The sequence below is a fragment of the Mastigoproctus giganteus genome, chromosome 6 (genome assembly GCF_048544385.1).
Source record: "Mastigoproctus giganteus isolate SK-2022 chromosome 6, ASM4854438v1, whole genome shotgun sequence".
NCBI lineage: Eukaryota > Metazoa > Arthropoda > Arachnida > Uropygi > Thelyphonidae > Mastigoproctus > Mastigoproctus giganteus.
The window spans coordinates 147,622,264-147,638,713 of NC_143580.1; the positions used below are offsets into that span (position 1 = coordinate 147,622,264).

Genomic DNA, 16,450 nt, shown 5'->3' on the forward strand with positions numbered 1-16,450 from the left:
GGGGTAGAATTTTTTTCAGCCTGGACTGTACTTGTTAACAGGAGAGATTGCTTCTACAGGGATGGGATACACTTAAATAGAAAGAGTGCAAGAATATTTGCTGATGCTATCGAGGCAGTGTTAGGTGGGTCGGAAAACTGCTAGCTTGGGGGGAGACAAAGACGAATAGATTAACAGTAGCCACTGGCAGAGGTGAAAGAGATTCTTGCACTGCTTCTATTGGAATGAGCAGAAGCCTGAAAAACAAGATGCAGGATATTTCAGAGACTGCTGGGATTCATTGCGGTACAAGTAAACACATGGGTTGTGTTAGGGTAGCTAAGTGCATGTATAGTTGCGTGTACACCAATGCTAGGAGTTTAGTAAATAAATTTGATGAATTTGAGGTATTGCTGAAAACATCAAAGGCAGATACTGTTGGGATATCAGAGACATGGTGTCGCACATATATAAGGAATGCAGAACTGGAATTTGGGGAGTACAACGTCTACAGAAAGGATAAACTGGATAGGAAGGGAGGAGGGGTTATGCTATTAGTTAAGAAATACATAAAATCCAAGGAAGTGAAGCTAGTGGACATCGCTGGACAGTGCAGTGTCGAGTCAGTTTGGTGTGCCATAAGCATTGGGAGATCAAAATTGAGAGTAGGAGTGTGCTATAGGCCTAATGACTCTGATGAGTATAATAAGAAACTGTACAGGGAAATAGAGTGGGCCAGTAAATCAGAGAGTCTTATAATGGGAGATTTTAATTTCCCAGATATTGACTGGAATTTGGGGACTGGTCACTCACACACTAGCAAGGCTTTTGTGGATTTATTGGATGATTGTTTTCTACATCAGCATGTTCAGGAGGCAACTAGAGGGAGGAATACTCTTGATTTGATTATCAGCAGTGATTCTTCGTGCATTAAGAATCTGCAGATAAATGAACCACTAGGTGGCAGTGATCACAGTGTGCTGAAGTGGGATTTACTCAAAGAGGTAACTACCATTAGGGGTAAAGGGAAGGGTTATTGCTTTCGTAAAGGCAAATACGATGGACTGAGACTGTATTTAAATTCTATACAGTGGGACCAACTGATGATGTTACCAACAGCAAATGCAAAATGGGAAGCATTCAGAGAACTTATCTTGGAAGCTACTAGGCTTTACATACCAACTAAGAAATATTGTTCAAGGTTTAGGCCTAAATGGATGTCAGATGAACTAATGAGGCATATGGCAGAGAAGAAACATGCATGGGATACATATTATATTAACACATGACACAGAAGCCTATGATAGATACAAGTTGATCTGTAACCAAGTTACAAAGGAGGTTAGGCAGGCGAAGGCAGATTACGAGAAATCTTTGGCAAGGAATGCAAAGAAAAACAGCAAAGAGTTCTTTACTTATGTAAAATCTAGAAGGAAGGGGATGAATCAGATTGGTCCACTTGATATCGATGGGTCAACTGTGGATGATCCTGCTCATGTAGCTAACAAACTAAATGAATATTTTGCATCAACATTCACACATGAGGAGTTATTTAGCGAGGGGAAAGCCAGAGGTGTATTCAACTCTAGCAGTAAGCTAGAGAATCTTGTAATAACTGAGAGTAAAGTGGAGGAGAAACTGTTGAAGATAAACAAAAGAAAGGAACCCGGGGTGGATGGGATCTATCCAGTTATATTAAAGGAGCCAGCAGAGGAAGTAAGCAAACCCTTAGCCATAATTATGAGAGCTTCCTTGGACTCAGGGGAGGTACGCACAGACTGGAGATGTGCAAATGTGACCCCAATTCACAAAGAAGGATCAAAGGCTGACACAAGTAATTATAGACCTGTGAGTTTAACTTCTGTTCCAGGAAAATTAATGGAGGCACTAGTTAAAGAAGCACTGCAGGATCATTTAGACAAGACTTCAGTTATAGCTCGGACACAGCATGGTTTTGTTAAGGGGAAGTCTTGCCTGACCAATTTGATTGGATACTATGATGCAGTCACAAAAGAACTGGATGCAGGGAATAACTTTGATATTATATACTTGGATCTTAGAAAGGCTTTTGATACTGTTGCACATGGAAGACTGCTGTGCAAATTAGAGCAGTGTGACATTGGAGGCAAATTGCTGTTGTGGATAAAGGGGTGGCTGAGGGGGAGAAGACAGAGAATGGTAATCAATGGACACTGCTCGTCGTGGACTAATGTTATTAGTGGAGTCCCTCGGGGCTCAGTGTTGGGTCCATTATTGTTTTCTGTATTTATAAATGATATTGATGATGGTATATCAAGCTTAATGTCCAAGTTTGCAGACGATACAAAGGTAGGCAGGGTTGTCAAGGACACTACTGACACTATGCTGCTGCAACAGGATCTGGAAAGGTTGAGCAGATGGGCTGAGAGGTGGCAAACGAAGTTTAACATTGACAAATGTAAAGTACTACACATGGGAAACAGCAACTCCAGAGCAACGTATCAACTCTGTGGTACTACACTGACAGTGGTAGAGAATGAAAGGGACCTGGGGGAGGTTGTGCAACCAGATTTGAAGTTCTCTGAGCAGTGCAGACGGGCTGCAAGAGTAGCTCATGGGGTATTGTCAATGATATATAGGAATTTTTTTAGCAGGGATAAGGAGGTGATTATTCCCTTGTATAAGGCAATGGTCAGGCCACACCTAGAGTACTGTATACAGGTCTGGAGGCCTCATTTCAAGAAGGATGAAGAGCTGCTGGAACGAGTACAGAGAAGGGCAACAAGATTAGTGAATGGAACAAAGGGTGCTCTTACGAAGAAAGGCTTAAGTTTTACAAATTACAGTGTCTGGAGACTAGGCACCAGCGAGGTGATCTGATAGAGGTGTATAAAGCCTTGAATGGTTTGAGCATGCTCAATGCTGATGGGATTCTTCCTCTCGCTCAGAATAATCACCTGAGAGGGCATAAATTCAAATTGAGGAAAGACAGATGTAGGATAGACGTGCGGAAATTTGCCTTTAGCCAGCGGGTGGTTGGTTGGTGGAACAGACTTCCATCCCTTGTCGTGGAAGTTGATAGCCTAAATAAGTTTAAGGCTCAGCTGGACAGGTATTTTGAACGAACAGAGGGGTGAAGTGGAAGTGGTTTTTTTTTTTTTTTTTTTTGGCTGATACTGCATAAGCTTGCTTTCTTGCATCAAATGCCTCTACTAATGCTAATGCTAACAAACAAATAACAAACAGTTCATCTTACATGCATTTAGGCCTAAGCCTTGAACAATATTTCTTAACTGGTATGAAAAGCCTAGTAGCTGCCATGATTAATTCCTTGAATGCTTCCCATTTAGAATTTGCTGTTGGTAACATCATCAGTTGGTCCCACTATATAGAATTTAGAAACCATCTGAGACCACTGTAGTCACATTTACGAAAGCAAAAACGTTTCCCTTTGCCCCTGATAGTATTGATATCTTTAAGTAAATCCCACATCAGTACACTGTGATCACTGCCATCTTGTCATTCCTTTATCTGCAAATTCTTAATGCACGAATAATCACTGTGAATTATCTACTGATAACCAGATCAAGAGTATTACTCTCTCTGGTTGCCTCTCGAACATGCTGCTGCAGAAAACAATTATTCAATAAATCCACAAAAGTCTTGCTAGTGTGTGAGTGACCAACCCACAAGTTCCGTTCAATGTCTGGGAAGTTAAAATCCCCCATTATAATACAATCTGATTTACTGGCCCTCTCTATTTCCCCATACAATCGTTCATCGTACTCATTTGATTCATTATGCGGCTCCATAGCCAGGTGGGCAGGAGCAGCAGTGCATAGCACATGCTTGATTAGACCGGGGTTTGCGCCCGTGCCCACCAAATACAGAGGATGCGGATAGGTCAGGGAACGACCACCACATATCCCCGGAGCAATATGGCCTTAGTTGCTAATGCTCCTAAAAACCAAATAACAAACAAACAAACAATTCATTAGGCCTATAACACACTCCTACTCTCATTTTTGCCTTCCCCATGCTTAGGTCACACCAAACTGACTCAATGTTGCACTTTCCATTTATGTCAACTGGATGCACTTAGATTTTATGTTTTTTAATTAACAGCATAACCCCTCCTCCCTTCCTATCCCGTCTGTCCTTTCTGTACACATTGTACTCTCCAAATTCTAGTTCTGCATGACACCATGTCTCTGATATCCAAACAATATCCACCTCTGATGTCTTGACCAACAGTTGAAATTCATCAAATTTATTTACTATACTCCTAGCATTGGTGTACATGCAAGTATACATGCACCTGTTCTTATTCTTAGTAACCATAACACAGCCCTATTTATTTGTTTCATGATGACTCCCAGCACCCCACCCTCCAAACCGCTGCATATTGTAATAGAAGCAGTGCAAGGATCACTTTCACTTCTGCCAGTGGCTACTGTTAATCTATTAGTCCGTGTATCCCACTCAGCAACAGTTTTCCGACCCACTTAACACTGCCTTGATAGCATCAGCAAACACTCTTGCACCCCTTCTATTTACGTGTATCCCATCCCTGTAGAAGCAGTTAACAAGTACAGACTACACTGAGAAAAATTCTACTTTACAAGCTTTGCACAATCTCTCTAGGGACGAGTTGATTGACAAGGCTCTCATCATGAACTCCCTCCTATCATGTGTGGGCCCCGGGTGCCAAGCGAATTCGAGGTCAAGCGATTTTTCTGCGAAAACAGAGTGCTCATCAAAAGCGATTAAAGTTTTTTCTAATTTCCTACGTTTCTATTAGCAGCTTTATTTCTATATCGTTCTACACTTAAAAGCCACAAGTTAGAACAGAGAAAGGAAACTCACCTTTCTTTATTTATCCATATATTTCTATTTCCACTAACGAACTAACACTTTAACCGCTTGGCCTCCTAGCGGCACTGCTCCTGCCTCCCCGTGGCGGGGCCGGAAATCTTGGCAAGCAAGTCCACTTGCCAAGGGCTAAAAGGAGCAAACATGGCAAACACAGACCATCAGCAGGATATTGAGAACGAAAATCCAAAGAGACAAAAGACTGATCGGATGGAGCAACCTTGCCCATCGTTCTTAATTATCCACTCTCTTACTAGTCAGCCCATTAATAAATTGTCTCCGTTTGTCATACAAAAACATCTGGAGGGTATTGCAGGATCTCCCAAGATGGTGAAGAGACTGCAATCAGGAGACTTACTAGTAGAAACCACCAACCACAGACATTCTGAGAAGCTGTTACAACTGACAAGTTTTGCTGGAATTCCAGCTAAAATATCCCCGCACACAACCTTAAATTCATCTAAAGGTGTGATATCCAGTTGGGACTTATTAAACGTTACTGAGGAAGAAATAACCCAAGAGCTGCAGGGACAACACGTAATTGAAGCAAGACGAATAATGATCAAAAAAGATAATGTACTTACACCTACAAGAAACATTATTCTCACCTTCAATACACCCAACTTACCCTCCTCTGTAAAAGCAGGTTATTTACTTTGCCGAATCCGGCCTTACATTCCAAACCCTTTAAGGTGTTACAAATGTCAGAAGTATGGCCACTCACAAACTGTATGCAGAGGAGTTCCTGTCTGCCCTAATTGTGGATCTGCAGATCACATACAAAGTAACTGTACAGCTACAAAAATGACCTGCCCAAATTGCAAAGGTGACCATCCTGCATATTCCGAGACATGCGAAAAGTGGAAAACCGAGAAAAAAATAGTAAAATACAAGGTTGAGAACAAAGTAAGTTACCCAGAAGCGAGAAAATTAGTTGCTCCAACTATAACCAAAAATATGACCTATGCCAATGCTGTGAAAAAATATCAGACCGTCTCCACTCAAACTGATGTAACAGTTCCCACTAACAAATCAATTTCTGATTGGGCTAGAAATGTTCTTTCTAAGCAACAATCCAAGTTCTCTGACCAAGCCAATAATACTCCTCTGACAATACCAGCGGCATCACCTACTCCGGTCATAGATACCACATCTCATAGTTCAAACGCAAATGTAGTAAAAAATTTTCAGGACACAACCATGGACACAGATGGCACATCCATACAGGATGATCCCCCTCTAGAAATCCATGCAGAAGAAGAAATGGACACAGGTCGACCAGTTTTCTCTAAAAAAGATAAAACTAAATTAGAGCGTCATAAGCCAGTAACCTTCAAAAAACAGTCAGATACAGCTCCTTCAATAAAACACAAATAATGCCTTGTATTTTACAATGGAACTGCAGAGGCTTTCGTTGCAACACAGATGATATCCGTGATCTAATTAGCCGATATTCTCCAGTTGCCCTTTGTCTTCAGGAAACTTACCTAACCTCGCAAATTTCTCCTTCAATAAAAAACTATTGTCTTTATCGAAGAGATCGTAACACAGCAAATGCTGCCCATGGTGGTGTAGCAATCCTGATAAACTCAAAGATCCCAACTAAACATATTCCACTTCAAACTGAAATAGAAGCTGTTGCTGTTCATATAACTCTGAATATTTCAATAACAGTTGTTTCAATATACCTACCACCAAACCATACTTATTGTTTAAAAGATCTTGAAGATCTATTCATACAGATACCTCCACCTCTCTGTATATTAGGGGATTTTAATGGGCACCACCCCTTATGGGGCGATCCTAAACTAGACACACGTGGTCGACTCGTTGAAAGCTTTCTAGAGTCACAAAACCTCACCTTACTCAATACTGGTACGCACACTCACATACAACTCCCAACTGGACACACCTCAGCAATAGATCTCTCAATTTGTTCTCCAATACTCTTTCCAACCATAGAGTGGGACGTTTTAAATGATCCAATGGGCAGTGACCACCTTCCAATCATATGCAATGTTTTAATGTCACAGACTCCATCAAACAAGCTCCGCAGGAAATGGAAATTCGTTCGCGCAAACTGGGCAAAATTTCGATCATCAATCTCTCTTGACGAGGAAAAAATCCAGCTCCAAAATATTGATAATGTAACAGACTACATCACATCACATCTCCTAAAAGTGGCCAAGGACACAATACCATTATCAAACCCCCCTGATCGCAAGCATTATAATTATTGGTGGAATGATGAGTGCACAAAAGCAAAGAAAGCAAAAATCAAAGCCTGGAATTTATTTCGGCGATGTCCAACCACAACCAATCTCATTAATTATAAGAAGCTAAGAGCAAAAGCACGATTTGTACAAAAGCAAGCTAAGAAAGAATCCTGGACCCGTTTTGCATCGACCTTTAACAGAAACACTGATCCGAAAACTATATGGAAAAAAATTAGACAGTTATCTGGTAAGTTTCCTACTATACCATCTCCAATCCTCTCCTGGAAAGGGCAAGATCTATCCAATTCCTTAGATATTGCTAATGCTTTGGGCAATACTTTTGCTGAAATATCAGCGGCATCAGCATATCCTACATCATTCCAACGAATTAAAAACACTAGAGAAAAGCATGCCATAAAATTTCAAACCGCATGTACTCTTCCATATAACAAACCTCTGCAATACTTTGAACTTCTGCATGCCATTAGAACAGCCCACAATGGTGCAGCCGGGCCAGATGGGATTTATTATGTCATGCTTCAACATCTCGATGACAAAGCTTTAAGACTGCTTCTGGTTTTTTACAATCGTATATTTTTAGAAAACGTTTTTCCAAATTCTTGGCACCACTCTACTGTTTTGGCATTCCTAAAACCTGGGAAAGATCCAACTAACCCCTATAGCTATAGACCGATCTCTCTATCAAGCTGTCTGAGCAAAATCCTTGAAAAAATTGTCCACAGAAGACTCGTATGGATCATTGAGTCACAACATCTAATGAGCCATAGCCAATATGGCTTTCGTAAAAATAGGTCATGCTTAGATCTTATGGTCAAAGCTGAATTCGCCATTCGAAATGCCTTTGTTAAACGTGAACATCTTGTAATGGTTTCAATAGATATCGAGAAGGCTTTTGACACTACCTGGCGGCATGGCATACTTAGTGATCTTTACTCTCTTGGTTTGCGAGGCAACCTTCCTATTTTTGTTCAGAACTTCCTACGTACTAGATCGTTTCAAGTTCAGTACCAAGATGCCCTCTCCAAAACGTTTATACAGGAAGAAGGAGTGCCACAGGGATCAGTACTGAGTGCCACTTTGTTTGCTCTTAGAATAGATTCCATCACCAATCAGCTTCCAAATACAGTTGAGACCTACCTTTATGCAGATGATCTTTCTATCTCCTGCCATTCCCAAAATATGAGGTCTATTGAACGGCAGCTCCAGATATCACTTAATAAAATTCAACAGTGGGCCAGCCTCAACGGATATCGACTCTCGCAGCAGAAAACAGTTGCCATCCATTTTTGTAGACAGCGCAAACTTCATCTGGATCCTGAACTTCAAATTTATAATGTCTCCATCCCGGTCACTAATAGCATCAGATTTCTAGGATTAACATTTGATAATAAGTTAAATTTTATAGACCACATTAAAAATGTACGTACTTCCTGTCTAAAAAAGTTAAATATACTCAGAGCTTTATCCTCCCAAACATGGGGCGCAGATCGTACATCTCTGCTTCGGCTGTACCGTGCATTAATCAGATCCCGTCTTGATTATGGAGCTCCCATCTATGATTCAGCCAGATTGAGTGCATTGCGTTGGCTTGATCCAATTCAACACAGTGCCTTGAGACTTTCACTCGGTGCTTTCAGAACATCACCAGCACATAGTCTCTACATTGATGCCCATGAACCCCCACTAACTTTACGTAGGAAAACACTGTTATTGAACTATGCTGTCAAGATACAAAGCTGTGCCATGCATCCGACCCAGTCATACCTGTTCAATCCACAATTAGAAAACCTTTTCAGAAATAAACCAAGCGTAGTAAAGCCAGCTGGTCTTCGCCTTCTCGAACTGATGCAAATTTGGAATGTTCCCATCCTTTCTGTGCAACAGACAACAACTTGTCCTCAACCACCATGGGTTCCACCACCTATACCGACCTGTGACACCTACCTCTCTCAATGGGGTAAGAACATTTTACAAACATCAAATATCAAACAACTTCACGAAGCTCACATTCAAAGATACTTTGACTTCTCTCCAATTTATACAGACGGCTCTAAATCTAATTCAAACGTTGGAGCAGCTGCAGTGTTTCCAAATACCGTTATTTCAGCATCCTTGCCATCCGAATTCAGTATCTTCTCAGCTGAATTATATGCTATCAAACTAGCTTTACAGAATCTCTCTTCTGACTGTGCTTTAAAATATGTTATTTACACTGATTCACTCAGCTCAATCTTGGCTTTATGTAACTCCTTAAATAAAGTACACCCTGTTCTAGACGAAATAAAAAGCATATTACTGAAAATTGAAGAACGCCATCAACTGGTCACCTTCTGCTGGATTCCAGCTCATTCTGGCATTTTGGGCAATGAACTGGCTGATAAAGCTGCAAAAAATCCAACTAGCTTCGACTTAACTGATATCCCTGTTCCGCCATCAGATTTTGCATTAACCATTCAGGCTGCATGCCTGTCAAAATGGACAGCAATATGGCACTCTCAAATTAATAATAAACTATTTCAATTTAAACATGATCCAAAAATTTGGCGCTCTAGTGTCCGCACATCAAGACGAGAAGAGGTAGTCCTTTCAAGGGTAAGAATAGGACATACTTACCTGACCCACCTGTATTTACTCACAGGGAATGACCCGCCACAGTGTCCACTTTGTAATATAAATCTGAGTATTAAACACATTCTGATTGACTGCCCTTACTATGAACAAGACAGAACTTCAACCCTACTATCACTGATTAATCTTCGTAGACCAATAACTTTAGAGAATCTCATTGGAGATGACGCAGATATTTCCCAATTTTTCAACTTCTTAAAGCAAACTGGACTTTTTAATCAATTCTGAATTTATGGAACTTTATCATTTCTTTTTATTATAAATGAATAGGCGCATTATAGCCAAAGTAGCTTATGCGCCATCAAACCTCCATATCAACAACAACAAAACTATCATGTGTGGGCAGAATTGCAGACACTTTGACAGACAATTTAACCCTAACTCACGACTTTTTTTCAACATTTACCTGTACTTTTTAAATAAATAAATAATACTCTTAATGTCATTAGTGCTGAAATGTACAATGATATCATTCTTTTTTGCCCTTAAAAGATATCTTCTGTACATCATCATCAACTTTTTCCCCTGGCAGACATACCCTGGTCCTATTCCACCTATCCTTTTTACACAATATATTACCCATCTCCCTGACAAATTAGTCACTGACAGTAACTAACTCCTGTGAGACTAGTGCATTCTGCCTTGGAGATTGCCGCTGTGTTGCCTGATGCAGAAGAGTGAGCTCTGTCGTTGAGTTGGGCAGCTGAGAGCTTGATGGGTCTCCCCCCCACTTTAATACTTTTGAGAGTATATACGCGACTCTTCAAATCATCATAAGCGCCCATGACTTGGTGCTTAATTTCTTGACACTCTCTACACCTAGCACACACAAAGACATCCTCCTTGGCTAGATCATGTCCTGTTCCAGAAAGTCCCACAACCATTTCACAAGTCACATTGGCACCTCTGTAGCCAGGTGGGAAGGAGCAACAGTGTATAGCACACGCTTCTTGATTAGACCGGGGTTCGAGCCTGTCACCACCAAATTTGGAGGAAGCGGAAAGGTCAGGGAATGACCACCGCATATTCCCGGAGCAATATGGCCTTAGTTGCTAATGCTCCTAAAAACCAAAAAAACAACAACAACAAGTTGCACAGTTTTTTAGGCTGTAATGTGTTGGAGAATTTCCCCCATCGGTTCTCCTCCGAGTCACAGCATTCCTGCTACTTTATGCCCGTTGCTGTGCTATTGATTAACAATGAACATTAATAAGATTAATAAATTTAATTAAATAATTCTCAAGACTAGACTATCTAATAGATTCCTGAATGCAGTGATACGTTTTATGCCATCTAGTTTTATGTTAGAGCTACCTATTTACCATAATTAAAAATTTGAAGAAAATGCACAAACTTCCCATTTTGGTTTGAGTTTTGTTTTCTTAATATCTTACTTTTCCTGTACATCATGCCATTCAGTTGAATACATTACATAGCTAGGGTTATAATTGGGAAAATTAAGAATTGAAGAAAAAACACTCAAATGGAATGGAACAGTCCTATGTTCTTACGCACATAGCACTGCTTATTTCATAACAAGTTATTGCTGCACTGCATCATATTAAATGAACAACACATTCCTGTTTCAGTAGGTAAATCGAAAAGGAAATTATTATGGAATCAACGTTCTAACCTACAGAGCACTATTCATTTTCATAAGTTGTCTCTGTACTGCACTTATTAAATGAACAACACTGTCCTGCTTTAATAGGGAAATTGCAGTTTATTCAGTAATGTGCATAATACTGTCTCTAACTATAAGCTAATAAATGTTTATTTGTCAGAAGACGTAGTGCTTAAAAATTTATGAAAGTTAAAATGTTGAACAGTTCAAATACTGTGTCAATTTATAATTAGTTACGTTGATGGATTGATGTTAATGACAAAATTTGCACAAGTGAAAAATTCTGTTTATTAAATTTGTGAAATTTGGAATTCCATTTCATATGAATATAGGACCACTGTTACCTGTGGTCCTATATTTAGTAGTATTTTGGACTTGCTTATGGTACTAATACTAAGAATGTATTTTTTCAGCATTAAAGTTAGCTCAGATTGATATGTTTTCAAGAAAGTTACGGGAGAGGTCACGAAGGAAAAAAATCGTCAAGGAGTATAATCTAGTTAGTCAGTTTTATAACTGTTCAAACAAACAGAAACTACAGAGTTCTAAAAAGAAAACACTACGAGATGAAAAGTAAGTTCAGTCTCAATTTTAGAACATTTATACTTATTTTCCACAAGTAATATTGAACGAAAGGTTTATTGTAAAAGTCATACAATATATTTTATGTAATTCTTTGAGAACATTATATGAGTGTTTAGTTCATTGCTCTTTTGTAAAACTAGATAAATGTGTTGTATTTTTAGTATTTGCTTTGAGTTTAATTTTGGTTTATTATTTTTATAAATCAAATAATATTTGGTTTATAAAAATAATAAACCAAATATAGGCTTTTGAATAGGCACCATATCTAAGTACAATGGACCCCTGTTTGCGATTGGTCCACTATATAATCAAAACACTTTACGATGGACTCTCCATAATAAAATATTATTCACTATATGGTGCCTCCGTAGCCAGGTGGAAAGGAGCAGCAGTGCGTAGCACACACTTCTTGATTAGACCGGGGTTCGAGCCCGACACCACCAAATACGGAGGATGCAGAAAGATCAGGGAATGACCACCGCATATTCTCTAAAAACCAAATAACAAGTTTCACTATGACTCCCAGAAGTCCTGGAAATCCTCATTACCTTGCTTTCCAGGCTGCTGCTCAATTGCATTTCTATAGAAGTAGTGCAAGAATCACTTTTACCTCTGCCAGCGGTTACTGTTAATCTATTAGTCTGTGTATCCCCCCCCCCAAGCTAGCAGTTTTATGACCCACCTCACTCTGCCTTGATAGCATCAGCAAATATTCTTGCACTCTTTCTGTTTGAGTGTATCCCATCCCTGTAGAAGCAGTCTGTCCTGTTAACAAGCACAGACCAGGTTGAGAAAAATTCTACCCCTTGAGCCTATATAAAGTAAAAGTAGAAAATGGGGAACATGTTGTAAGAAGTAATGAAATTTTTGGATATGGCATACAAACAGCAAGAGCAGAGTTGGGGGAACCCCCTCGGAGCCTCATTACAATTAACACTATACACACAGCAAGAATATACCTAGTTCTTTGATATAATATGGCTTCAACAATGCCTCCTGCATACACACTACTCTGACTCCCTCCAGTCATTAGCTGGCAGAGCAGAGGCTGAGAGTTTATACACTAGCTGATCCAAATACCTCTTAGAGGCTTCTGGATCAGCTAGGTTTGGTCTGATGGATTATCTAGCAGCTCGCCTGCAAAAATTGTTGTAGGCTGTGCCCTCAAAATAAAAAGAAGATTGAATCTTGCCATGATGCCCATCATAACTTCATTATAGAAGAAATATATATTAGTGGAGCTTTTTTGCTCTGAAGACTAAATGTGGCCTTCTCTGATTCAAGTCTCCAATAAGGAAAGTGATGATGAGATGCACCAGGTGATGAGAGTCATCTACCACCTAGTATTCTTTAGTGACACAGAGGAACAATATTTCTCTGTGTGATGAATGTCACATCTGTGTGGTCACCTCCAGAATAGTGCAGTGTTTGAGGTCTTGCACACAGGTGGGGTGGATGTACCCAAGATTACTGGAAGTTTCACCATCATGAAGGTGGAAGCAGAGAATGTAGTTGTCAGAGAACAATCGAGAGAGAGAGAGAAAATTGAATCCTAGTTGTGAACAGAAATTGGCTAAATTCTCTCCCATCCATTTAATTTTTTGATTCACCTAAATGGTTTTGAATATTCATATCAGATTTTTATAAAATTTTGTTTATGACATTAACGTTTACTAAAATGTTATTATAATTGAACATATATATTTGAATTAAGTTAATTTTGTTGCTAAATATGCTTGCTTGTTTAGTATTTAAGCCTTGATATGAAACTGATACTATATTGTATAAGGTATCATAAATATTTTCTAAGAAAAATCACAAAGGTTTGATAGCTTTAACACGATTTTCCCATCATTTATCATAAAACAGCTTCAATGTGAGTTTAGCTATTTGTTTTTGTAAAACTTGCCAACATTGTGAAGAAGAAGAAATAAAAATTATTATTTTTATTATTATTATGTTCTCTGGGTGGTGGCATCTGCCGAGAATAAGTAACAGTAGTCTTCTCTATTAGAGAAGCGTTACTTATTTGAGGTAATGCAGTACCATGGTAACTCATTGTGAAGGCATTCACAATATGAGATACACTTAAATGATGCCAATTTTGTAATTATTTAGTAGTTGGCTATGTATAAACATGATGCTATAACAAAAACTTATACGTTAGTTAACTTTTTCGTAACCTGAGGGTATTGCCCTAAACAAATTATGTAATAAATTATTTTTGAACACTCCCAAAAAAAAAAAAAATTTTTTTTTTTTTTTGGAAACCATTATTCTTACCCTTTATGTTTGAGGCATTATCATATCCCTGGCTGTATGTGTTGTATACATTAAAATACTAACCCCACCCCCAAAATATTATAATACAATCACTTAATCCTTTAGCAGATAATAATAATAATAATTTATTTATCCCTATTTTATGTTACACTTTTTTGGGAGATAATAGCAAAAAAAGGGAGGGAGAACACATAAGCCAATGGCTTTTTAGGGGGTGTTCCCTTAAAAAATTATGAATATACAAATATACAATTGAAAAATGTACAGTTCTGAAATTGTACAGGTAATATTCAACAGGAAAGACATAAATAAATTGGAATTTTTTTTTTTACATTTCTTTACAGAAGACTTCAAAAAGCATCACTACTTATAACATCATTGTGAACATTTTTTACAATTAAATGAGGAGAGAAAAGAAAAATGATGAGATACATGCACAGAAATTTACAAACTATTTGCCAACTGCTTCCTTTAACATTTGTACATTATTTCCATGTTGGTGTTTTTAAAATCCAGGAGTTGAATGGAAGGTAATTTGAATCAGACATCCCTGGTGATGTGTTCAATTAGTAGTTTCTTGAATTGATTTAGTGAAGTGACATTTTTGGTTTTAGCACCTCTGTATTTTATACTGAGATATATTGATAATTGGGAGAGGGAAAAAAAAATAAAATAAAAATGTTCTTTTATATATGCATTTTTATTTTTATTGTTTAAGTGGACAAAAAGATTTATAACTAATTTGTTCTTGGTGGCTAGTGTCTGGAGTTGCTTAAAGTAACTGAAGGTAGAGCTCACATTCAGTATTTCTTGTTTCAAGAAAAGGCAATAGGCGTGGACCTTGCTCTGGATGTTGGTACTCTGTTTCCTTCATGGGTGGGTGCCTACTTCTGCTTCTTGCCAACACAGTTTTCTTGGGTTTGATTCTGCTATAACACCTTCTTCCAGTTTGATTTTACTGGTTAACATGAGTAACTTTCTGTTTGAGCTCTCTGACTGCTGGTGTATTGCTGTTCCTTGAACTGTTTATCTTTTGGAGATTACCGGCGATGATCAGTCTCTAGGATGTGATGCTCATCTGTGGGCATTTTCTCTTCATCAGTTTCTGTTGTAGCCTGCTTTCCAGCTCATTGTGCTGTAGCTGAGTTCGGGGCAATGATTGCACAGTATGTCATGTTTGTCATGTGCTAATTGAATTAATTAATATGTATAATGTTTCATGTATATAAGAATATTGTTAACATTTGTATATTGTACCAATGTCTATATGTACTAGTGGATTTGCCAGATTTTTTTGGCTAGGGGCCCCTTTACTCAATAAATAAAACATTAATTAATAAATGTGCACTGAGACTAAATTTGTGCCAAATATAGGTTAGGTTGGTGTACAGTTTTATTGGTGCTTTAGTGGTAAAGGCTATTATGCGCTTCCAAAGATTGCACTTCAGCGCTTCCATTTCCATCCATTTTAGATTTAAAAAAAAGTGGCCTCAGTTGACCAGAAAAAATACTAAATCCAGATGTTCTCTATGTGTATTATGTAACAGAACTAAGCAGTGGATAGATCTTTCCTCTAACCAATCTTGTAAACAATTACAAAATCAATTATGGGCTTGTTACGCTGACAAAGTATATCAATATAGCTTTGTTGCCAATATTCTTGAATTATAACCTGTTCAATTAAAACTGAAGGTTGTTTTCTGTGTTCATTTGGTGTCTGCTTTCTGTATGATATCAAACTTAAATTAAGACTTCTCTGCTAGCTGCATATGTAATCTCAAAAGTGTTAAATTTTGTTTTGTATATAAGTTATGGAATAATTTCATTCTGTTATTATTTATATTTGTAATATTAATTTCATTTCGAGTCCCCTCTGGCTATCTGCTGTTCAGAGTTGAATCACTTACCCTGAAAGTGTTATTTCTTGTTGATTAGTGACTAATAAACTTATAATTATTTATACACTGGTGTTCAAAGAAAGTGCATCACCCCTTAAAATTGTAATTGTCATCCAAATAACGTACATATATGGCAATATTTCTTACAGATTGCATCAGATAAGATTCACTCAAGTAGGTGATGACGTAATATTGTATCAGCTGTTACTTTCAGCTATATAAGCATGCTCTGCAAGAGTTGCAGATATTCCTTGCTTGTGTCAGGATGGCGAGTTACGTGCAGTTTATGCCATGAAGAAAGAGCGCTATTGTTGCTTTACATGAGGAAGGATGTTCGTCCCGTCTATTGGGAAGAACAATATCAC

The 16,450-nt window shown here is 38.4% G+C and overlaps 1 protein-coding gene across 1 annotated transcript in view; it reads left to right on the top strand.

Moving 5' to 3' along the window:
• Nucleotides 1–16,450, top strand: part of LOC150084646 (transcriptional adapter 2-beta-like) — a 356,600-nt gene that overhangs the window by 170,613 nt on the left and 169,537 nt on the right. Inside the window, exon 10 of the mRNA XM_090376312.1 lies at nucleotides 11,733–11,892. Within this exon, the coding sequence (XP_090232438.1) occupies nucleotides 11,733–11,892 (160 nt within the window). The remainder of the gene's footprint in view (nucleotides 1–11,732; nucleotides 11,893–16,450) is intronic.